Source organism: Prorops nasuta, unplaced genomic scaffold (assembly GCF_024137725.1).
Source record: "Prorops nasuta isolate Cenicafe-Biocafe unplaced genomic scaffold, Cenicafe_Pnas_1.2 PNAS00073, whole genome shotgun sequence".
Taxonomy (NCBI): Eukaryota; Metazoa; Arthropoda; class Insecta; order Hymenoptera; family Bethylidae; genus Prorops; species Prorops nasuta.
The window spans coordinates 152,220-178,041 of NW_027116870.1; the positions used below are offsets into that span (position 1 = coordinate 152,220).

Sequence of the window (25,822 nt, forward strand, 5' to 3'; positions counted from 1 at the left end):
AAAAAAAAAAAATTTTTTTAGTCGCGATCGAGTCGAGTAACGAATGGGGAGCGGTTAAGCGTCGAGAGGTTAACGAACCGAATGTTGATGAATAGCGCGATAGATAAAAAGCTAATTTACGTTGTAATTCGAAGAGGAATGGAGATATTCCGGTGGAGCTCACGTGGGAAAATATGATTGGGATTTAATGGATCGTCCGTGTTGCAGCGAGCGTATGATAAAAGTTGCGAAGAGTTGGAAGAGGGAGGGAGGAGGAGGAGGAGGAGGAGGAGGAGGAGGGAGAGAGCCCCCCCCCCCCCCCCCGGGAGCATACGCCAGTGGGTCGAATACGGTGAAATAGTGCAACAGTAGTACGACCGAGCGACCTAGTCTTAAAGATATCCAACACTCTTCCGCGTTCTCTTCCCTTTCCACCGACTCCTGGGGCATAGCCATCGTCATCCTCGACTCTTGCTTCTTTTTCTTACTCGTTCGCTGCTGCTGCTTCCGAACCGCTAGCGGCTAGGTCATACGGAGGAAAACGGGAACGAGATCGAGATCGAGTTGGACAACGCGAACTAGAACGAGAACGAGATCGAACGAGGTGAGAGAACACCTTCGGAGCTCTCTTCATCGTCCTTTGGATTGGCAAGATTTTGTAGAAAAAGATGGAATGGAAGAAAAAGAAACTATACACCATCTTGGAGTAGAAAATTAGAATGATACGGTTGGTTCTCGAGCGAATGCACCAGTCACTGCTGGTTCAAACTGACCTAGTCCAAGGCTGATCGCTTCGCGCGAGTCATCGAGCTTTCTACAAGATTTTGTAGAAGCGCCGCTCTGCGTGGAAGGGAAAAGTCCTTGAATCTCTCTCTCTCTCTCTCTCTCTCTCTCTCTCTCTCTCTCTCTCTCTCTCTCTGTCTCTCTCTGTCTCGTCCGTAGGAATGCGAGGCGATCCAGTTCCTGTCTTTCGTTTACTACAAAGGGCTCTCGAATCTTAAGCAAAGCATACCTGCCACTTTTACTCCTACTACTATTTGGATAAACTCAACCAACCACAGCAACTTTCTCTTTCGGTGGTCAGCCTGAGATCATCTTTTGTCATTCTTCCATTAAATCCATTTCCTTCCCTTTCCCCTCTTCAGCTTCCTATTAATTCCCCCCCCCCCCCTCCCAACCACGAATTTAATCCACGGTTTTCTAATTTTACATAGACTGCGTGCGTTGAATGACGATGCAAAACTTTTTTCTTGCATTTATTTAGTATGTATGTGATACGTTTATATTTGTAAAATTGAAAATATAGAGAATTGAGTGTCGAAGAGAGATGTGGCTCGTCCTCCGTTACCCGAAGGAATAACTTGGTGAATCTGCAGATGCAGTCGAGTCGTGTCGAGGTGTGGGAGGGAGGGGAGGGAGGGAAGGAGCAGAGAGAGAGAGAGAGAGAGATGGGGGAAAACCGGCGCGTTTCTCGCGAGCAAATCGGCACTCGCGAATTCCCCCACTGCTTCACAAGCAAACGACCCCTGCGCCTCGACGGCCACGAGGAGGCCGTTGACTCCGCTCCAACGACCTTCGCCCGCGTGTTTCGTTCTCGTTTCTCGCACGGAACAATGCGAGCTTCGATATTTCATATCAATTTTCGTCTTTCACAACTATAACCTAATAGCAAAATTTTCTACGCATATTAATCGCGATAGAAAAGAGGATAGCCAAAGGCCACACTTTGCGGTTATCTTTTTCGAAATTCGCAAGCGTTTGGATTTTCTTTTGATTCTCACTGAGGATAGGTGGAAAAATTCGATGCTCCAAATTAATTTTGTTCTTTTATAATACAGCAAATTTTTTTTACATGGATCAGTGGTGATAAAATATAGAGGCTAGCCAAAGGTCATGATTTGCGGTTATCCTTTTCGAACATCGCGCGAGGATGTAGAATTTATTTTTACTTTGCTAGAGCAGAGAGCAAGTTGAAAAAGCTCGATACTTTCTATATATATATATAGAAATATTTATCTCCTACAACTATACCACAATTTTGGACAGAAATCAGTCGCTTTGGAAGGTAGGCTAGCCAAAGGTCACCACTTGCGGTTGTCCTTTACGAATTTCGTGCGGGTCTAGAATTTATTTCCGCTCTGCGGGAGTAGGTCGAGAAAGCGTGAATTTTGGAAAACCGCTTCGGACAAAGGAGGATCCTTACGAAGTGGTCCGTTTACCTGTCGAGTCCTACCACCATAGCAATGGAGGAGGAGGAGGAGGAGGGTATACCCGAAGAGAGGAAGTTTCGGTAATTCGTAACATTTTCCGGTTTTGCTGCGCAATGGCTAACGTGTTTCGGCCATTGTCATTATGAGGCAGTTGTACTCCGCGCCGTATTCTTCGGGTACCCCGAGGAGCGGAAAGGAATATTTCAAGTTGTCGAAGGCAAACCAATTTGAATTCTACCGATGACACTTTTCGAGGAACGCAGTGGAAAAAAGGACCTTGGGCGACTAAACATCGCGGCGTGGAGCCTCGGGCTACTCCGGTGTAGGATTTTAAGCTCAAGGACCTCGTCGAGCCATTTGACTCTCTCGATGTTCCTCGCGCGCGCGTTAACCCATTTCCGTGTGTTCAAGGCTGTCGCCCGTCTTCTCTCGTCAATGCCTTCTCCGCCGTGACCTTGGACACACACATACACACACACACACACTTCTTATACAGATATCCGACCACACCGCAGATCCTCTGGAGAAAAAAGGAAACGAAGAAACTCGTTCACTCACCTTGCATCCTTCGCAGGAGTGGACTCCATAGTGAAAACCGGATGCCTTGTCCCCGCAAACCCGGCAGAGAACCGTGGTCCCGTCGAATTCTAAAAAAGAGAAGAAAGAACAGTGAGATTAGCGTGCGAAAGAAAGGGCGAGGGGGTGGGGAGAGACCGCGGAGACTGCGCAGCGGTTTTCACGAAGAACCACGTGGAGCTCTCGACGAGAAGAAAAGTCCAAGGCACAGAAAAGACTTTCTCTCTATCGAAGCAGCCGAGTTACAGCATCGTTGCGCGTTACAACTTTCTGCTTTCACTCTACCGACTCTCCCCCTGCTTCGTCTTGATTCCTCCTCCCACCCCCCTCCCCCCCCCCCCCCTCTCTCTCTCTTGGAATTTCTCCGGCAAACTTTTCGATAATACTTTTTTCACCAGAATTTTCCCATATAATACTATGTATATATATATACATATAGATTTCTCTACTCGAGCAAAACAACAGAGTCCCCCTACCTATATTCAATTCTGGCTCGGGTTTGTTGGAGGACACGGTGGAATCCATGGTGGGCATTTGAGCGACGTGATAAGGACTGGCCATGCTTGAAACGCAGGACATGCGCGATACGCTGGAAGCGCGCGAACTTTGCGAGGATGCGCTCGAAACCGGCGAGTCCGGACCTGGCAACATCGCCATGGAGCCTTGGCCGCTGCTGTCCGGAGTGAGGATCATCTTCCCTGAGAAAGAGTGGATTTGTCGCACGGCGGAGCGAGGAGAAGAGAGTGGAAAGCTCGACGAAGCCAAGTCTAATAACACACTGGTACACGCACGTCGACACGTGACGTTAGAAAACACAGCTCACTAAATCTTTCATTCACAAAGTCGAGTCCAAGAATAAACTCGTGTAATCCCATTGAAAGAATCTCAGCGATAAGTGATAAGGGCTTGGTTGCACCGTGCACAATGATGAGGGTTAGCACCAAATTGTAGAATTTCTCTAGCACCCACTAGGTTTTTGCACATGATAAACTGGATCGCTCAACTGGCGGAATATCCACGTGGACGCGTAGCTGGCGGACGTCGAGGGAGAGAAGATCCGAGTGAGGAGAGTGGTGAATCGTTGCAAATTCGTACGCGCGCGGACGTGTCCTGCCAGGACGAAGGGCAGGTGCGATCTGTGGCCGGCCAAGGGTACGGGCGAGTGTTATACCGGCGTGGCGTGGCGTGGCGTGGCGTGGCGTGGCGCGGCGTGGCGTGGTGCGTCTGGACTAGGCCTCGCTAGTTGAGAGAACTGAATCGCGGAAGCCACACGAACGAGTGCGCCTCGGTTTTGGTGGGGGAACTAGACGTTCGGTTGGGCGAGTCGAGTCGAGAGACTCGAGCGAGCTCGCCGTGCCGCCGTGCTGTGTGTGTGTGTGTGTGTGTGTGTGGCAGCAGCGGAGAGCCGAGCCAGCCGAGGCTGCCGAGGTTGCTGCAGTAGTCGACACGATGTACACTAGTAAGCTCGCGGCCAACGCAACCAGTGCCGAGGGAGAGAGAGGAGAGGGGATACAGACGAGGCGACGAGAGAAAAACAGTTGGAAGAAAAGACTCTCCGTTGCTATACGTCGGAGAGTGAAAGTGAGTCTTCGCTCGAGGGAGGTTCGCGTTGCTCTGACTCGCTCGACTTTGGCGAGCGCTGCTTACCTGCAGCCCTTACTCGGCCTCCACGTTCTCTGGTGGGGGGATGAATGCTTGCAATACCCTCCAACGTCTCTCTCTCTCTCTCTCTCTCTCTTGCATATATACACACGTTTATGTATATACAAATAAAAATTTCCAAACTGTATCGATACGAGCTTTTCATTCTCCCAACCAAGTAACTAAGCGTGGAAATAAGAATCGAGTTTGGGCAGACGATAAAGATGAATATTTATTATTGAAAAATTGGAAGAGGAGTTTGGTGGGTGGGGAGGGGAGGGGAGGGGAGGGGAGGAATACAATAGGAAGGTCGGACGGAAGGAAGGAAGAAAGAGAGATGGGGAGAGGAGGGTATGAAAGGCATTTGCGAAGGATGAAAAGGGACAGAGAGAGAGAGAGAGAGAGATGGATATGGAGTGGAGGGGATAGTCGGCGATAGCGAGTTCATCGTATTTTCAATGCTGGAGGTCACTGACAAGTCAGTCGTGCGGCGAGTCGGTGTCGGGGCCCGAGCACGAACGGGGCCCGGCCAATGGTGGAATTGCCTCGAGTAGTCGAGGCAGTGCGATTGGTTGCTCGGGCGGCCCACCAGCGTACCGATTCCCCCCATCCTTTTCATTTCCATCTCCCCTCTCCCCGTCCATCTCTCTCTCTCTCTCCTTTTCCTTCGTCGTAGCAAGTTCATCGGCCGAAACCTTGACTGAATTACCCCGCAGCAGCGGCCAAGGCCATGCTCCCTCTCTCTTCCTCTCCGTGCCTCTCGCTCCCACTATCTTCCCTCTCACTCGAGTCAACCGAGCGAACCACACCAGAACCCCCCCCCCCCCCCACTCCCCGCTTCTGTCTGCGATGCTCCGCTCTCTTCTTAACCAATTCTCTTTGTCTTTTTCCCCCCTTCGAAACCCCCTTCGTCTCGATCGACTCTAATTTTTTCCTTCTTTATTTACATATCGTGCCTGATTTATCGTTAAGAAGCAAACCCCGTGGAAGGATCGATCGGTATCGATCATTAATATTATTATAAATATTCCATTTGTCGCACTTATCAGATTTATTCTTGTTATTGTATCATAATAAATCTTTCCATCGACACTTTCTCCATTTACGTGCATTCTGTCACTCGATATCCCTATTAAACGCTTATCTCACAGCTTTTTTTTCCTCGCCAATGTAGATGCGCAAATTCCGATCAGCGCATGATATTTTACACTTTCGAACGTCCGTCTCTGGGCGTAATAGGAGGACTACTCGCGCAATGTCGCTTCGCTCGCAAAAAGCATAACACGATGACTCCGGTCCAAGTCTTTGATCGCGCCAACTACATTAGCGCTTCGAATTATTCGCTTTGCCGCATACACGTGGAATTTTATTCTCTCGATTTATCCGTCGATGGAAAATTACTTGATATTTTCTTATTTATTGCGTCGTTGGTCGGTCATTTCGGGATTCTGGCGCTTCTCGAACCGTCGAGAGTATTAGTTTTCCGTGGATGATAGTGAATGAAGGCTATATAGGGTTTCTTCTCTGTCACAGGTGAAAAAAGAGGAATTGCGCCATCGGTTCCCAGGGGGTTTCGCGTGAAAGCGGAAACGACCGGAAATCTTATTGCTGGTATACGAGAAAAATCGGAGCATCCGAAAGACGATATTTTTTTTCCGAAATATCGCGCGGTAGAGGAAAATGGGCGAGTTGGGTTGAGGGTAATAAGAGCGATAATAGGGAATATTGGAAGGCCAAGCAAAGGGTAGGAGAATAATTGGAGGCGTTTCTCAACCCTTGAGTTCCCGGCAGGAAAGGGCAAAGGTAAGAGTAAACGATGAAGAGTAAGGGGGTTGGGGAGGGGGGGGGGGGGGGGGGGAAGAGTGGGCAACCCTTTTACCGGAAGGTTCGACGCGGACGTTTTGAGATTGGTGGTGCATCGCGGCACGGGTACAAACCGGCCACGGGCATGGGCACACGGCCTCGTAAACTTGGCCAACTTTTTTTTCTCTTCCCGAACGTTTCGTTAACTGCTTCATAAACGCATAAACGCAAAACTTTCTCCAGTCTCCTCTCTGCTTTAACGATTGGTTCCTTCCTTGCTTCCCTCCAAATTTACTTCCTTCCTCGTTCGCACGCTTTGCAGCCCCGCACAAAACAGACTGGAAGTTAGAGCGCACCATCATCGAGGCGATAATTTATTTTCATGATTTTACGATACCGCCATTTAAAGCGCTGCACTCTGTCACTTGACGATTTACGATTGCCTCTTAGGATATATTCTTTCAGCAAATTTTACTCATTGTTCGTTTCTCTCTGTCTATCTCTCAGCCCCCCATCCCCCTTCTTTACTGTGTGACCACTTTTCACATTATCCGCAATATCAATCGCAGTACCAGTGTCCTTTTACGTTGACAAAAGTATCTTTTCAAATGAAAATGGTAGCGCTGTAACGTTGGTCAATGAATTTTCCTATAGTGTTGTTCGAGATATTATTTCAGTATACTAATGAGCAAACCTTCGATTAATGAATGGAGGTAAAAAGTCGAAAATGGTGTGATAAGAAATAAAAATAAAAAAAGGAAGATTAAAAGTTTTGTGAATTTTTGCGTTGAACACGAGGAACAAGGATATTCAGAATGCATATAAATGCGCGTATGCTTGTGGGTCGCTAGCCGATTTCAAGGAAACGCCGCCGTCTGACCTCCGACGCTCCCTGACGGCTGTATAATGGCCCCTGACGCTGACGTTCGTTCGAGGTCTGTCGAACCTCCTCGAGTTATAGAAAGAGAGAGAGAGAGAGTGTGTGTGCGTTGAGGAAGATTATTTCAAAGCACCGCCTGTACAAGGACTCCTCTTAATATCCTTCAACGCATCCACCCCCCCCCCCCCTCTCTCCTTCCCCTCTCTTTTCCATAATTATTCCTCCTACTCAAGTTCTTTACCAAAAAAATCCTCATTACGTCCATCTTGAAATCAATGAAAATCAAAGTAAAGTAATTTAATCAGTGACCAAAAGACCTTGAGCCTGCCATACGTTTCACTAATTTATGCCTCGTACTACTCGACAAATTTATGTCCTTAAACTCCTCTGTTTATGCTCCATTATACCCACTATATATACAGCACACTCGATATATATATATATATACGATCTATAAAATTCAATCGCTCCAAGTCCTCGATTCGAATTCGTCTCATTATCATTAACAGATCAGATAGATTCAAACGAATATGATACAATTTTCAATCCATCGATACAGCCCACAAATTGGACTTTCAACTTAATAATTTTATTCCCACTATACATCGAAGAATTTCATACTCGTCTCAAGCATATAAAAAACTAAGATAAAAGTTGAGATAAAAGTTATATTCTTCAATGGTGTTTTAATCGTTGATTATCTATATAATGTCTGCTGCAGCTGTTCATAGCATCTGGGGGAATCGGAAGTGGTCTGGTGAGAAATCGACTAGATTCGATCCTCGATCGATTCATCCGGTATAGAGTGGTATGAGCAGTGTATGGTGTCCATAACGGTGCGTGCACCACGTCACGCACATGCGTGCAATTCGTGTCACTGAACCTGCTGGCTTTGCGTCGCGTAACGCACCGATAGAACAATGCGCCGCTGTCCTAAGATTACCCATTGCCGAACCTCGCCACGTTTTTTGCTGCTTTAAAGTCCAATAGTAGATCTTCCTATCGCGAATCTCCGAGTGTACCAGAGATATATATGGGATCTAGCCATAGGCAGCATACAAGCTTGCGCGAGGGCTCATATGAAACGCGTAGAATCGTTGATACCGATCAGGATCGTGTAACCCGACACGCACGTGTTTCGTCGCGTGTCGCGCATTCCAATCATCGAGACTCGCATTAGAAGCGTGCGCCATTCACGAAGAATTCAGCTGTCCCTAAACTATGCACTAAGGTTCAACAGCCGGAATAAACGTCCCTCTAGTTTCCTAATAAAAGCGATTCTTTCATTTTTAGCACAAGTATTTTGAAATTAATATATACTTAAACGCGTAACGCTCGCGAGCCTCGAAATGGAAGGATAATCGACGAGGCTCGATATAAGCTAGGCTGGGGAAAGCGAAAGAACAAGGGGAACGAGTAACGTTCCAGTGGCCGTGGCCCCGACGTGTCCTGCTCCGCATTGCCACTTTGACCGGCAATCGGAAATATCTCGTACTCTCCAACTTTTAAATTCTCATGTATACTACGGTTGAAAGAAAAAAGTTATCGTCAATTTTTTATCTTAACCGATTAATGTTTCAACTCTATATATATATATACATAATATCACGTAGAATAATAAATTTATAGCTGAATAGAATTCTATGCATATTATATTAGTATCTAGGAAAAAGAGTTGATTTCAAAAGAAATATTCTTCTTTTCCAACAATCCCATTAGTTAAATATTTATGCGCAGTAAAATATAAATTTTCATCTCGAAATTCGACACCTCTATCGCGTCGTTTTCTTGAAATTTGACTCCGGTGTCTGAAATGTAGCAGCCATGGTCATTCGATTGCGTTAAGCGATCTGTTATACTATTGGATTTGCGTAAGGGTTGGCGAGGCTTCGCGAGCTGCCAACGAGGATATTCGGAAGGAAGGATGAAAATTGGAATGGATGGAACGTGCGAGAGAAACGAGTGGTCGGTATAGGTGCAAGGAGATGAGATGAGAGGAGAGAGAGAGAGAGAGAGAGAGAGAGAGAGGAAAAGGAGAGAACTGTAGGTTCCACGAATCTTACGGGACTACATAGCGACGTGGGAGTTGTGCGAGTTGCACTGTTCGTTCTCTCGCGTCCCTCGACAAATGAGAGAAGGAGAGGAGGAGAGCAACGTGCACGCACGTGCACGTGCACACACCGTGCACCGACCCCTACTCGTTGCTCGCAAAACGGTCACTGACCTCCCTCGCCGCTCGCTCGGCTCTTTGCTGCATGCGCTCGCGCCAACACTCCTTCTGCCACCTTGCACTTACTCCCACCGCGATCCTCCTTCGTCTTCCACCTGCCAACCCCACAATTGCACTCTTTTCTCTCTCGCTCCCTCTTTCACCTTCCTCCTTTTATCCTTTTCTTCTCTCTTCGTTTTCCTATCATACGCCACAAACTATTCATTTTTACCGCAGCTTCTGGCCTCTCCTTTTCAGCAAACTCCGCGAGATTCCCAGGCAATTATCCAGATTCGACGAGAACCCTCTTTCCCAAGTCGTGCGCCATTGCCGAAACAGGATCGCAGCTATCGGGCGACGTTCGTCCTCGATCGAAAGTGATTTCCCGCGCCAAAACTGGACGCTGCGTTTATAGATCGCAGCCACTTTGTAGCAATTTAATGAATTAATTTTTGCACATTTTAAATCTATGAAAAAATGCTGCGGAAGAAATAGATTGACACTTTCTTTCTGCCGTTTTACGTGTGCTTTTCACCATTTTTTCATTTTCATTGCAATGCTTTCATATATATATATATACTCCGAAGCTGTGGAAGGCTCGAGGGAACTACATTGGATGTGAAATTTTTTCGTGGGATAAGAGAAATCATCGAAAACGAAGATGCGTTCAGGAGGTATTTATCATATATGGCGAGGCAAAAAATGGAATAATTGTGCGAGAGTTGCAGCTGATCGACTCTGAGGGTGAGTGACCCTTGACCGGTATCGGTGAATCGTGACTTTGCGGGGAGCATCGAGAGTCGCATTTCTCGGCCATTGAACGCCGTGCTGCGCGCTTTGTTGCAACGCGAATAGAATCGACAAAGAGAGGCGAGAGAGACCGCGAGCGGCACGGATAGTGGCAGTTTTTCGCGCGCTTTTATCTCTCTTTCTTCTGCACGGAAACACTCGAGATCCTTCGAGTCAAAGGGGAACAGGAAGAGAGATGCTTCTAAATCCCTGAGAAGATCGCCAGACGAATATAATCATCGACTCGTAAGGCTTGAACTTTGATCAAATAGTAGTTATATATATATATATATATACACACACACACACACACACATTAATTTAAATAAAAATTTTCCTGCAATTGCAACGGGCTAACTTTTGCTATCAACAATAATATACGATTCTTCGCTAAAAAAATATTTAAAACACAAGAGTAATAATACCAACTTTCTTTTTGATATGTACAGAGATTGTGGAGGAACTGGGAAAATTATCGATTAAGAAAGAAAAGAATGAAATTGTTTCTACAATTATTATTTGGAACCATTTGGAAAAATGTAGGTAGAGAGCGAAGAAAATATTTAAAGGGCAAGCCCAGATAAAGTGAATTGTATTTTTCGAGAAGTTTATATATATATATACATTACGGACGAAGAAGGGAAATTGTATGGTAAAGCAGAAGCAGAAGCAGAAGCAGAAGAAGAAGAAGAAGAAGTAGAAGAAAAAGAGGAAAGAGGGACGTTGGGGTACGTATCCTCGGGGCCATCCTAACGGTAGGGCGGGTCACTGCACGCGGCTATGCGAGCGCTACTCGTAAGTGGCGAGCGCAATGTTGCAGCTTACTTTGCTGTCTGCCGAGCAGGCAAGCGAGTGAGCAACCATAGGTAAGCGCATTGGCTAAACATTACCACTGTACATACACGTCTCATCGGTGCAATGGCCTACCTAGGTGTAACGATCTCGGCTGCCCTTACGTATCCTTCAACGTAACAAACTCCGCTACCCGTACTTTCCTCTCTCTCTCTCTCTCGCTCTCTTTACTCCACCGTCCTCCTCCCAGCGAGTCCTTCAACCATACCATATACGAGGTATCCTCGATATAACGTGCAAGTAACGAGCGACTAATGCCCTATCGAATACCACCCTTTCCCCTTTCTTCATCCCCTTACGCTTTTCTGCGTGTACACCGATAAATCCAAAACGCAAAAACTGGTTTGCTCTCGGCAATTCGCAATTCTTCCATTTTCAACGAAATGATCTGCAGGTCGAATAACCAGCTGTGTAAAAAACTTGTATTTCAAAGTTTCAGAAAACTTATTCTTCGAGTTCCAGTTCGTTGATCCCACAAACCACCCCCCCCCCCTCACTCTCTCTCTCTCTCTCTCTCTCTCTCTCTTCCTTTCATTCTAATTTTCTCTTTGGTAATACAAGAGCAATTTTGCGTTTAAGACTCGGCTTCCTGCTTCCGTGACCAATCAACAGCTTCTCCATTTAAGAGAAAATTATTCACAAAATAAGAGCGTTTCTTATGGCATGGAACAAGCTTTCTTTTACTTTTCAACGCAAGCAGTGAAAGCGGTATTTCAACAAAGTTTAATACGTGTCATTGCGAATGTGTGTGTATGTATGAAGATTGGGATAAATTAGGTAAAAAGAGAAAAAGAGACAGGGATTAGTCTTTATAAAGGCCAGTGCAGATCACTCTTGGTTCCTCCTCTCCTTTCGCAATTCCTATGCCGAATTAGCTAATCTTAATTCGCAAATCGTCCCACCTTGTATTAGCAGAAAAAACTTTGAAAAATGAAAAGAAAAGAATAATTTCATTATTAACCATTCAAAATACATTTATATCGAGGATACAGCACAATTGCATTATACATATATATATATATATATACAATGACCATCATACATGCGTGAATTTAAAACAAGCGTAAACACGGTTCGCGATCGGTCGACTCGCATTGTGCATTAAAATAGGTTTGAAAAATTAGAGCTCAAGTTTGAAGGATGAGTACGAAGTGTGGAAGACTAACAGTAGAAGGATAACAGTACTTTGATGTTTTTACGCTGGGAGTGTGTACGCGTAGACATGCGCGCGTACAGAGAGAGAGAGAGAGAGAGAGAGAGAGAGAGAGAGAGCTTACGTGCATGCGTAAGAGCATGAATGACATAACGATCGCGAGTGCAAACGCTCAAGGCACACCGGACGTCGACCCTGGGGCCTGGGCCAGTGCAGCACACCGCATCACACCTTTATTTCTCACTTCTTTCCTTATCAACAACTATACCCTCGCCCCACTCACAGCTCTCGGCTCCAATCATTACACTGCAAACAATGACAAACCAAAAGATAATCAGCAAAATCTCGCTTCGGCTTTCCTCGGAAATCCTCTGCATTATTCCACGAAGCTATTCTCTCTCTCTATCAGTCGTATCGATGAATTTCTGAAAAGTAGCCGCGAGCACTTTGTGAAATTAATTCTTCGTGTAATCCGATACTCCAATGTTTGGCTACGACACAAAAGGGGCTGAAGAGACGCTCTTCGAGTGTCATTCTTTTGTTTTCCTATCGTAATTCCAGCGAGAGTCCGTCGTTCCCGGTAGTCGAGTAATGTTTCTCTCACCCAAATTGCCAAAAGTTCGTTGCCATTGGTTCGAATGAGCTGCGTATTAGTACCCACGCCGATACTCTGCGTCATGAGTAGTACGTCCCCGGCCAAAGTCGCAGGTGTGTTTTCGTTGCCGAGCTCCGACTGGCTTCTGGCCCACAATTTTTCTTTCCAACAATAACCACTGAAATCCATTTGTGAGCAAAGTTACTCAACTCTAACAGTCCACTGAAATATTGCTCCCGATTGGCATATCCTTGGGCAATATATATATATATATAGCGAAAACAAAACGAAACGCTATAAGATACGAGAGAGTCGTCGTTGGGTAGGTATGGCGTTACGGCATTGTGTTGACTCTACATGTATATATATATATATATATATAAATATACTATACACATTTACGGGTTCGTCGACTCGAAAAACGTAGGATCGTAGGCTATCGGCAGGTTAGTGAACCGTTCTCCCAGGAATTTACTTGTTTTTCTTTTCTCTTTTCCCCCGTATGTAGAATAACACAAAAATCTGACGTAACAGTAAGAGTAACCAAGGTGCGTTGTCTCGTGGCACATGGGTACACAAGCATGACCGTTGCGTTTAGTGTCAGTGCTATTGGAGGAATCACCCAATGCGTCATCCACTCGCTTCTTGGAATACTCGATCGATCGACGAACCTCGACTCCTCTCAGCCAAATGGACCTAGACATTTTTCACCCTTTCATCAACTCCATACCCGCGCGGAGGATTATTCCAATTGGAATAAATCCGGATCTCCGAGGAAATTGGATTAGAGATTGGAACAGCTGTTTGTTGTTAGGTGCCTTTAGCCGAGGAGCAAATTGGACGAAGAGTTTGGCCGCGCACGACTGACGACTGTTGGATCGTGCAAATTAAGGATGTGGACGAGGATGATGAGGACGGTGACGACGATGATACGATACAAGTCGGAAAAAAGAGGAGGAGGATGGAGAGAGAAAGCAAAGGAAGCGAGTGAGTTTACACTGTTGTGTGTAAGAAATGAGGGGGGTGGGGGGGGGGGGGGGGGGGAGGACTGAGGTGGATGAACGAGTGTCGAGCAGGCGTGCTCCGCTGGTCGCACAAGGATTAGCCAACCTGGAAGAGGGCCGATGCCAGTGAACTCGGTTGGCCGGTCACTAACCAGGTAACCCACACTACCAACAACGTCAACGTGCTATGCGCAGCGCAGCAACGCCAGAACCATCAGCAATAGAAGCGTGACGCGGGGGGTACCACCGAGGCACAAACGGTTATGCTTCAGCCTTTTTCACCGTTTATTTCTACCCCGCCCCCCCCCCCCCCCCCCCACTCCTCTGTATATTTCTCCATGTTTCTCAACTCGTACTACCGCAGCTATACCTATTCTTTCGTCAATTCCATCCACCTCTCTTCTCCCTTTCCCGCATTTCACCTTTTATATACAACATCTTGGAAATACTCGCCGAACGTCCTTGAACTTGTACCACGTCCAAATGTGCAAGATTTTTACAACGTTTGTTGGTCTCGAACATAGAGCTATACATATATATATATATATATATGTATATGTCAGGGAAAATTCGACCTTTTGCAAAGGGTTGGGTGAATCGAGCGCGCTCGATTTACAGCGCGGGTACGCAGCTTACGCCTGCGTGTGTGTATGTACCGTAATACCGAAATTTCCAGACTTCCATCGGTCATTCATACACGAAGGCACGGCTGTGAGTCACTGCTCGCTTTCGATTCATTAAGCGGTAATGGTTAAACAGGCGCGGGGAAAAACCGGTAAATTCGTCGTGTTTTCGTCCATTGATATTCCATCGTCGTAAAACTTTACGAAACACGCCGTGTTTCCCATTCCCGCGAGTTCCTTTGAATTTCCTTTCATCGTTGAATCATAATTGAAATAGTTTTGATGCGCGCGAGTGTGATTGTTTGCCGAGTAGCGAGGAGTGGGGGGGGGGGGAGGGGGGGCGAAGGAGGAAATGTAGTATAAAGAGGGAGAGGGGGGAGTGTCGGAGAGGAAAAAGAGAGAAACAGCGTGACACGGCCGGCTGTGGAGAGAGAGAGAGAGAGAGAGAGAGATAAGGTGAGGAGGAGGAAGAGGGGGGGGGGGGGGTGATGTGTGGTGGGGATAGGAAGTACAGGGAGGAGGAGGAGGGAGGCTTGCAGTTTGTTGCCCGGTGACCGAGTTCATCGCTCCTCGCTTGATACTACCTCGAAATCGAGAATCTTCCCGGCCAGTGGCACTGACACCCGGCCCACACTCTTTACGTACGTACACTGACACTGGCAGCGAGCGAGCATCGAGACTCGCTTTTCCGTAGAAAGTCCGAAGAAAAGAAATCTATATAACGAAAGGCCGCCTCTCCTTTCTATAATATAATATACCTGACGCGCACGCTCGTGCGAGCATTTTCCTTCCATGGTGCATCGACTTCCCGCCGGCGGATCACCGCAAAATCTTACTTTCACGCATCCAAAGACTCGCTCGCTCGTCCACGAAAATGCCCCCTTTTCAACTTCCGGTTAATCATCGAGGATTCGAATAAAAATTTAGCAATCGCCGATAAACGATTGGACTTGTTTGTAAATGGCTTGCGCACGTGCGAGATTTCGAGAGAAAAGAGTGATGGATGCGAGTATAGAGGTTGGGTGCAGGGAGTATATGCGCGTATCGCGAGGCGAAGTATAGAATTTTGCGACGGGCGGTGAGGTACGCGCGAGGGGAGGAGAGGCCGGAGTCGAGAGGACAATGCTCGACGTGGTTCGTTCGAGTCGTCCGGGCCACGGGCACGGACGGGGACACTGGACAGTGGCCGGTCTGCTGGTCGCCGGTGGTGGTCACTGATCGGTCAGTGGCCGGCCCGGACCGGAGTGTGCCTGGACGGTTACGTACGTGTATCGCGTATTCACCGCACGCCAACTCTTCTTTGATCGGTCATCGGCACGACCCTCGTCCCTATCTCCTCCTCCTCCTCCTCCTTCTATCGCCCTTCCTTCGACGCAGCACAGGCGGCGCGACCAATCGCTATATAAACATGCAAAACCATGCCCTCCAAAAGTATTCCTATATATATATATATATATATCAAACAACCCCCCGCATCTCCCTCTAAATCTTGCAGAAATCGCCAGACCGCGAGAAATAAGACGACGACCTACTTTTGAAACATCTATACTAATCGAGTGTGGAAGGTTTGGAATGGACAAGATTATTGACGGTTGTCGACGTTGATATTAACTGATTATCCTGCGGGGATCTCTGCTCGCGATTGGTTGGAAACGAAGAGGAGGGTGTCAGGGGGAGTACTGGGTGAAACTGTTGGATTGCGTGCTGCTCGACGTGGAAAGGGATAGAAATGAGGAAAATTGGGAATAACGGGAATTAGGGCAAACTTTGACGTGTCTCCATTGTGTATTGAAATAGCTGAAGGGGGAGGAGGCGCAGGTTAGGAGGAATAGTTGCGCGCGCATTGGCGAGCCAGTGTTCCACATCCGACGCTCTAAATTCACAAATGTTAGCGCGTTAATCGAGAACAGTCGAAGCATATTCGCATGTTACGAGCGAAACTCTGGTGGCGCGCGCGCTGCTGCTGCTTTTACCCCGAGTGCTGGAGGAGGGGGGTGGGTATAGTCGATTTGTATATACATATAATATTATATAGGTTGTCTCGTAAATTTTAGCACAATTTTTACGTCATCGCTTTTAGTCGGACCATAAGAAATAGAATAATATAAAAAAATGTTCAATTTCTACCGAATAATCTGGAAATTATTCAAGTTTTAATAAAACAATCTACGATTATTTTAATCACAATCTCGTTGCTCCAAATTAATGCTACTGGCCGATTATAATTTTAAATTTAATTCAAATAAATGTTTCCCTCTCTCGTGTTTCGATTTTAACATTTGTTTGGCAGTATTGTCAGGCGCCCTGTGTATGTATCTCAAATATATATATACATATATACAATACTGTATCATGTATATAAACGCGTATATTCGCGTGCAGTTAGAAGAGAGAAAGGGTGGGAGGGAGAAGAAGCAGGGGGAGGTTAGTGAACGCAACTGGACGTCGGTCAGTCACCTCCGAGCATATTGCTCCACATCCACGGAAGATAAAGTGTGCAAATGTGGGAGGGAGGAGCGGGGGACGTTGTTCGAATATCGAGGGAGTGGTAGAAACCTATGCTGTTCACTGACTATGCGCACCTCCTCCTCCTCCTCCTCTCGACTTATCAATGCTTTTCCCCTGCAAAAGTCTCGCTAAATCCTCCCTGATCACCCATTTCTAAACCACCTTCAATTACAGTTTACCTTTTATGCGAGAACGTATAACAACTTGCGTAATCGCTCCAACCGTGTGCACTGTAAATATGGGAGAGCGTGATGAAACAATGGACAAAAAGTCGGAGGAGAAAGTATTTACGGTCAGAGAGAGAGAGAGAGAGAGAGAGAGAGAGAGTATCTTGAAAACCCAATTGGTATTGCGTGGCACAAGCCTGACCTCCCTGGCCATTCGCGCATGCAAACTTTTTTCAACGCACGTAATAACTTTTCAGTTTCCAAAACAATACCAATTCTAGTACCATTAAGCAAAATTTCACCATTACGTGATTGATTGACGAGATCGTGTTCAACTGTAGGCTTTCCCCTTTTCTGCACTTTTCCTGCACTTTCTCATTGCTATTTATTTATTATTAAAGTGTATACGCGTAATACAAAATACACCACGCAATTATAGGTTCGTATATATGTATAGAGAGAGAGAGAGAGAGAGATACAAGTGGGTCGAATCTTCCAGTTTATACAGTGGTAATATTTTGGCTTCTCTCGATGACGATGATCATCATATATAGTCGTAGTGGAAATACAACTTGTTACATAAGGACGAACGGTTAACGATGAAAGTAGGCAAGCGAGAATTTGGTTATTCGGTCAACGGCGTTGTACCGTGTGTGTCCGCCTCTCATCTTCTGTTTTCCTTCCAATTTGCCGCGGCTTCTATAGAAGCTTTCCCCCGATTCCTTTGTGCATACACGCGTAAAAAGCTTGAAAGCAAATGTATATTTTGCCAACAGGTGGAAATTGGAAATTGTACACTGGTTGGACTAGCTGTGTTGCGTATTATAAGAATGATAGTTCCGCGTCTGTAATGTGTATCAGCAATCTCTGCTCGAGAGAGCTCAATGGCCTTGTTGGGTCAACGGCTCACGCGCAATTTTTGCTACAAAGTACTTATATTTGTAAGGGGAACGGCATATTCCAAAGCTCGTATATAAGAGAATTAGCTGGCGGAAATGATCGCTATATGTACGCGACACGGCTACTGTGTCACGGGGGTCAAGGGCCCCCGCAGAGAAGGTTTATTCCGCTTCTTGAGAGAAGAAAAAAATAACGTGTCCGTCGCGCGCCGCGCGATCCAAGGTCTTGGAGAGCGGAAAAAAGAAGCGACGCTGTACGAACGTTGCAAATCGATAAGGCTATAGGCCGCTCTCGTGCGTTCCGAGCTCGGGGTTCACGGTCGCGCGCGCGCGGCTATCAACTTGTCAAGGTGACCGTCGCGTCGATCGAACAGTCTAGATATAGCATTACGTTCGAAAGAGGTATACGTATACGTTAGGACTGAGAAACGGAAGCGCTCGGAAGGTGTCCTTCCTTCCGGCTCATCTCGCTCCGCCATCACACTCGTGCATTCGCGCTTCTTCCTTATTTTCCCATGCTCTCTACACGTGTGCGAGCGAGAGAGATGTCGCTTCCTCGTAGCAACGCGCGCGCGCGCGCTCTTAAACTCGCCGCATGCAAGCATTAATATAGGCACGCTCGTATAATTATAGCGGATTGTCAAGCTCTCGCCGAAGATTGCACGAGTGCGATCTTGGGCGAGTTTTACGAGGGGTTTGAGAGAGTTGCTTTCAGGTGGAAAGAGATGAAGAGAGTGGAAAAAGTGAGGGGGAAAGGTGATATAGGCGAGTGAAAAATAAGGAATGTAGGAGGAAGTGGTAATTTGAGAATAAACCTATGGAATTAATGGTTATAAGTAGAGTGCGCAGACTCTTGGGGGTCATGCGATAGGAATAGAAGAAGAACGACCTCGGTCGAAGGTGTCACTGACTCTCGGTACGTAGGTGATCGACCTCCATAAGTCTCCCCACCTCCCGGCCCCGATCTACCGATTCTCTCCGATACGGACACCTCACAGCCTTAGTAAGCCCCTCTTTTACTCCAGGCGAGTCCGCGAACGCGTGTGCCACTGACGTAATCGCGCGCCGGTTATTCAACCTGGCCGACCAGTGACGAAATGCGAGAACCCACACGCTCAATTCCACCCAAGTTCCTCTCCTCGCCTCTCTCTCTCTCTCTCTCTCTCTCTCTCTCTCTCCCTCTCGTGCGTTACTCAACTCCTGCCGTCGCGCCGCGACGGCTCGGCTCTCGTTGAAACAATTCCATTTTCACCTGATCTCCCCCTCCCCCTCCTCTTCTTCTTCTCCTATACATTATTTAGTCGATAGATCTTATAATTGCCAACCAATAAAAACTGTGTGTTTGAAATTTATTTCTCACGAGGGAAATAATCTACTGTATGTACATCGGTAAAGAAAAGGTTTTCTAATTTTACATGCAGGAAAACGTTGCCTCGTCGTGCCATCTTCTTGTTTTCGATCCTAGTCCATTTTTACATATATAGCGGTACTTGATTGCTGCTGTTAAACTGGTAAAAATCATGTAAACAAGGAGGAGGAGGAGGAGGAGGAGGAGGAATAAGTTGAGTTGTTGTGCTTAGACCGTACAAGCTGTTTCTAGCACGGCTCTAACGTGTCGTAAACAAGAGTTTGTTTTGGGTGGGGTAAAGACGAGAGCAGACAGCCTAAATTGTGATCGAAAGTGTTTACCGTTGGCCAGCCAGTGGTAGAGGTTGCTCTTTTCGGTTGTATCTCCCATCTCGATTATATCACTCGAATGTTCACGTTTCAAAAATTCCTCATTACGCCTCGACAAAGATTCATTAATATTACCTCTTTTCCAGGTGAAATACCATCTCAACGGGACAGAGGCCGAAGATATCTATTTTAAGGAGTGCGAAAAAAGTTGGGTTATGAAAAAGGAGAGAAGAGTGATCGCGCGCGCGCGCGCGCGACGAGGGGAAAAGGCCGGTGTACAAGTTCGAGGGACTTTTTCGAGACGCGCGTGCAATAGCAAGAGATCCGCTCGAATTATCCAAGTGTCGTATTCGTGCGATATTTATTGGCGTGCTTGTATGTACAAGTTTGAGAAAGGAGGAATATCCTGGGACACGCGCGTCCTACGTCGAAACCGCGATATACCGTTATAGGAAAAATATATCCTGAGGCGCGAACGACTGCACGTGTCAAGGATAGATTGTCGCTTGGCGAATGCCGCGCTACTGCAGGATATGCCAGCCAGACTCGTCTGGGGTGGGTACGTAGAAACATTCGGAAAGCTGGACACTTATTGTAAAGAAAAAAACCAAAGTGGATTGGTCGAATGGAAGTAACAGTAGCGCGCGGCCATATTGGATTATTGGCGGGAAAATTAGTGGGGCAGACTTTCGGACGTGAGAATGATCTTTTTGTGCATAAGGACGAGAATCGTGCAAGGGTATATATCGCGAGTGACGGTGTCATTAACATCGACCCAGGCCAGGCCAGAGCAGATCAGAGGGGTGGGGAGGAGAGGAGAGAGCGAGCGAGCGTCTAGCGAAACTGCTAGGTTAGGAGAGATTAAGTATGTTGTATGGTAAGGGGAGAGTGAGGAATGAGACGCGGAGTGGGAGGTGGGTTAATGTGAGGTGAGGTAGAGGGGAAGGGTGGAAGGGAGGAGCAGGCAGAGAGTAAAAAGGAACGAGGAGAGTAGTGCGCGAGCAAATGGGTCGGGGGCAACGACCAGACCGGCATTGCTGAACTGAAATTTTATTAGGGGCGCTACCGTGAGTTCTCGGTTATTGCGCAAGTTCCCCCCGGTTGTGAAGGAGCTCTCTACTAAAGAGGTCGCTGCACCAACTTATAACGCATAGCGTACGATCGTTAACGCTGATCAAACCTACCATATATATATATACATATATACGTGTGCATGCATGCACACGCGTATATCTCTTTCTCTCTTCTCTTCGACAACGGATCCTCCCCGACTATTCTTCAGTTTTTTCGCCCCAAATAGCCCGATAGAACTGTGCCACTTCCGTTTTGACCTATCATAAATCTCGCCCTACTCTCTTTACCATTCCCAACACTTTCGCAATTTCATACTCAGACCCTCTCTCTCTCTCTTTTGGTTTTGCCTCGCGCGCTAAGCAAGACACCACACCATTTATGTAACGTATTGAAATCTAGCTATGACCAACATCTGCGTTAAAAGCTTCGAAACGTAAGATGATTTTCTAAATTAAGGCTACTCTAGTAATTTGGTCCATGGCCGAATCTCGCGAGATATAAAGAGCCATCTTTCGTATTCGAAACGTATACGAATAGAGGGCTGCCTATGTGTTTCGACCAAGAGGGAATTTTTCTGTACGCGCCGCTCGGCGGCGAGCGGTCGCTACAGCTTCAAGGTTGATGGGAGGATGCGACGAGGCTGCGAGTGGTACTATTAGAGAGTAGAGCGATATCGATCGAAAATAATCGAGCGGTGGCAGAGAGTGGAGCAACGCAACGGTGGGTTTCGCAAAATCGTCGCGGTCCAGCGCGGAGAGCAAGGACAGCAGCTCGATCATGCAGCGTGTTTCCAATTATGCATGTGTATATGCATGGTATTGTAGCGAAAATCGACCTTATTTTAGTCGCGATAACGTTTATAGTTTTCTTTCGCGACATTGGTGTCGTTCCAACGTGTCAAATCGAGTCCGGGAACGTTTCAGGAACGTTTCTGACCGTACGTGGGTAGAAGCGAGCGAGAAACGGGTGACGGATCTGCTTCGAGTACGGACACCACTTTTATCCAATATATATCTCATATATATAATTTCATTAAAACATTCTTTATATCTTCCTGCTACCCGATTTCACGTTAATCAACTCACCAAGTCTTTTTCACACTCTTGTTACGTTACAGTCGAGAGCCATCTTCGTGGATCGTATATAATTTTCAGGTTAGAATCTATAGCAGCGTAAAGCCATGTAACACAAGTAGATGGTCCATTGCTCTTGTCGAGCCACCTCTAGGATTTTATCGTACGAGGCCACAGCGTTGAACCTCGTCACGAATAAGCCTTAAATCGTTAAAACCAATTAAAACGCGCAGCGAGATATTCTTCATTGCTCTCAATAAAGGATAAGCATAAAATTCAATAAAGCACTTGGAAAGATTGAACCCGTAGCTGTGTTTCGCTCGGAAAGATGTGTGTAACTTGATTTATAACGGATGGCCGTTGTTGCGAGAAAAATGAGTTGTATAATTTTACGATGGCATTATGAGGGAAGTCTGTAGTAGGAAGTAGGTTAACCCGTGAATCTAGCGTTAAAGGGCGTAACGATGACGGAGTGTGAAAGACACTCGAAAGCACGACGAGAGAGAAGAAAAGTGAGGCGACATTACGCGAGCGCGAGGAACGTCGTAAGCGCCGCTGCTGCTGCCACCGTCTCCAACGCGTGAAAGTAAGAGCCGTGCATGGCGTCGTCGGCCTTGATTGGTACGGGGTTACCGGCCGGCATTCAGGACGACGACTACGGGGCCCGTTCGTCGCTGGTTGCTCAATCCTTTGGACACGGCCGTTTCTCGCCTCGCCTCGTGACGAAACACTCCCCCCCCCCCCCCCTCCCGAATTCGCAAAATCCCCCGACTCCCGGACGTTAAACCCATTGATATTAATTGGAAAGTTATAGCAAAAGGTCTAACGTACGGTTTTCGAAAAGGGGAGCGACCAGCGCGAGATGTGGACAGTGCAGTTGGATGCTTATGTAAGATGGAAAGTGTGGGACGCGCGATCGTTGGAGAAAAGAATTGGAGAAGAAAGAAGGATGAGTGGAAGAAAAATGTGTCACGCATGGCGAGCGGATGCTGGTGTGTGCCCCCGAAGGGAGGGCAGTGACTATTGAGAGTTGGTTCGCGTTGTCTGGGAGTCGGTCAGTGAGGTCGCTGGCTGCTGCTTTCACCAGAGTGCGTATAGAGTGGAGAGGCGAGCGAGCGACGGCGGTAGTAGTGGCAATAAGGTAGTAAAGTAGCGAGGTGTATACCGCGGCACATGGCGATCGAGAGTAAAAGCCTTTCTCGTGGTCGCTCGGAAGAAAGACAGCGCGTTGGGGAGAGAGAAAGGTGAAAGCACTCTCGCCTCATCTCCCGGCATACCGCGCGCCAACATCTCTTCGCTCACCGGCTTCTTGTTTACACGTATATATATATATATGTATATCCGCACGTATGTATGCGTCTGCCACTATTCAACGCTCTTCCCTCGAGATTTTTCTCGCCAATAGAGCCGGCGTCGATGGTGTGCGCGCGCGAGTAGCAACGAAACGGCCAAGGGACGACGGAGAGCTCGGCCGTAGACCCTCCGCGCGGTTTATACATATATATCTTTTATAAGTCTGTGCTATACATATATAGCATAGCCGTGGAATTACGGCGGCCCTGAGTCTTTGCGAGGAGCATTGCGTCACACTCCAGAGAGGTGGTGCGCTATACGCTTGCTCGCCCTCTCGCTCCTTTACTATTATATTACGTGAGTTTTTTCCTTCTCTCAAAGACCTCATCATGGTCAGTGCGCGATTTTCATCCAGAGAGATCGAGTGTCACAGTCCCTGCCTGCCAACGTGTTAACGCAATTCAAACGGAATTAACCTCTGCCTCCTCCTATTTCTCAGGCAAAACAACATTCTTGCCGGAAACCAGCGTTCAATTATAATCCCATTTTATCTCTGTTTTTCTCGCAACGCGGTCAAGACGACAAAAAACCGACGGCTTCAATTTTCGCGCGCACCAACTGCTGCTGTTTTTCTTTTGGAAAGTTTTTCTCCTCACGGACTTTCCGGCCAACGAAGGGAGAGCAAACGTGTATGTATAAGTACATTGTTATGCGACTGTGTTGGCCCACATTTTCAACGGTATGCCGGGTTTCTCAACGCGTCCTGTTCGAAACGCAAGCCACTCTCGTTGCGCAATGGTCCCACTTCTCTTTATCTAGAGAGAGAGAGAGACTAAAGCTCCTCGTCTCGGATCTTGCGTGGATCGCTACTTTTTTTTTTTCGGGACAATCTCAATTCCTATCGACAAAATTTTCATCGTCTTTCGTCGGCAGAGAGAAAAGTGTTTGCGCTAGGTGGAAAAAGTATGGCGATTCGGAAATCAGAGTTGTGGAAGGAAGCGCGAGAGAGAGAGAGAGAGAGAGTATATGTATAGGCAGTAAAAAGTAAGTTGTGCTAGAGCGCCATCGTTGGGGGAACGAGCCAAGCTAGTGGTGGACTGAGCGCTGCTGGCAGACGCCAGGTGGCAGGATTGTCGAGTGGCTGTGCTTCGCTCGGTCGCGGACAATGTCAATGTCATCGAACACGTGAGACCTCACTCGAGGAAAAATCGATACGCCTCGCAATCAAAGCTTTCCCCGGCAGCAAAACACTCCATTGCAACATGGTTATTCCTCAATTTCGTGTATCAGCACTAATCTTAATAATCGACGGCTGTACTCTCATTCGAAAGTATGAATACATTGAATTATGCATATAGCACCAAGTAAGAAAAAAGAAAAATAATGTAATGTTTGCAAAGTGCCCTAAACTGTACAATCGAGTAGAAGCAACAAAGAATCTCGAGATAGATGAATGGCGATGTTGCGCGGAAGGCGACAAATGACTAAGCCAGAAGCGCGCGCGCGCGCGCGCACGCACCGTGTTAACATGATTGAAAAGCACCAATCGATGATACACCGATCGCACTTGCAACGATGCCTCGGAGCTGAATCTCGAATCAAGCGTGTTTTTATGAGCGCGCGCGGCGCAGTCGAGTGCTGATTCGATATTCGTCAGCAACCTTGACATCTCATTATTGCGATGGACGGGAAATGACTTGGCGAGTTTATCATCTTTGGGGTAGATGGAATGATCTTTGTCGGAAGGCGAGTGGCTCGATTGGATTAGCGATGAAGGATGAGGGTCGTGTGTGTCGACACAATGAGGATCGACGAAGGCTGCTGCTGTCGATAGTGTGGGACGATTGAGAGAACGAACCTTTGACGCGTTGAGTGAATCCAGCACGGAGCTGACGGATTTCGGCGGATGACGATCGGGGGCTCGGACGCTTCCGGATCGAGTCTCTTAGGCATTGCGCGCGTAGGTGGCTGCAGGTGCGCGGAGCCGGGACGGAGCTCTCGGTGCTTCTCGTGCGGGTTCCTCGTAGCGCGAGGCATGTTCGGCGAACGTCGACATTGCCGCGCGCGAGTCGCATGTCTGTCGGCAAAACGTGCGGCAGCGCAGCCGCGACACGGACGGCCCCGTTCTCACCTCGAAGGGCGCCTTTCCCGCGCAAGCGTCGCCTTACCCACGCGTTTCTCCCTGCCTGCCTGCCTGCCTGCCTGCCCCCCCCCCCCCCCCAGCCTCTCTATTCTCCTCATTTCTCGCGCAATCCTAATTTCTCCTTTGATTTTCACACGCTCGCATCTTATATACTCGTCTCTTGATCCTAGCCTAATCTCTATCCCCGTGTCAGATCGACTCATCATCATCCAATTGAATCGATGCAGCTTTTACTTGTTAACCAAATTTAAGGGATTGCTTTATTGCCAAATTATAGAACACAATCGATCGATACTCTACAATTGTAACAATATTATTGATTTCGTGTAGGCAGATGGTCCGTAATGTTTGAGCAATTGCCTTCCTTTCCATGTCCTTTTTTTTCTTTATTTCATTTTTTCGATAATTTGCTCATAATTTGCACTTGTTAATCAATTGTATTCGCCTATAATGACTCGTTTAAATTGTATTTTACAAAATTTCTGTCATGTAAATCATAAGAAATTTGGATAAAAAAAGGTAACATTTTCCAATATTAAAATTCTCAATGCAAAGAAATATCTTAATTTAACCCTTGACGCCTATGATGATCTATGGATCAGGTACCTTAAATCATCGTTTGGTGTTAATATGTTAAAACTACAGTATTTTTTGGTTACAACGCAATATACAGC

General features: G+C 47.0%; 1 protein-coding gene across 3 annotated transcripts in view; it reads right to left on the minus strand.

The window, feature by feature from the left end:
- Positions 1–25,822, minus strand: part of LOC136784815 (nuclear hormone receptor E75-like) — an 89,318-nt gene that overhangs the window by 13,343 nt on the left and 50,153 nt on the right. For 2 of the 3 annotated variants that reach the window (XM_066745729.1, XM_066745731.1), the window contains exon 2: positions 2,748–2,836. In XM_066745729.1, the coding sequence (XP_066601826.1) occupies positions 2,748–2,836 (89 nt within the window). Of the gene's footprint in view, positions 1–2,747; positions 2,837–3,241; positions 3,931–25,822 lie in introns of those variants that run through there. The other variant, XM_066745730.1, reaches the window with a different exon arrangement.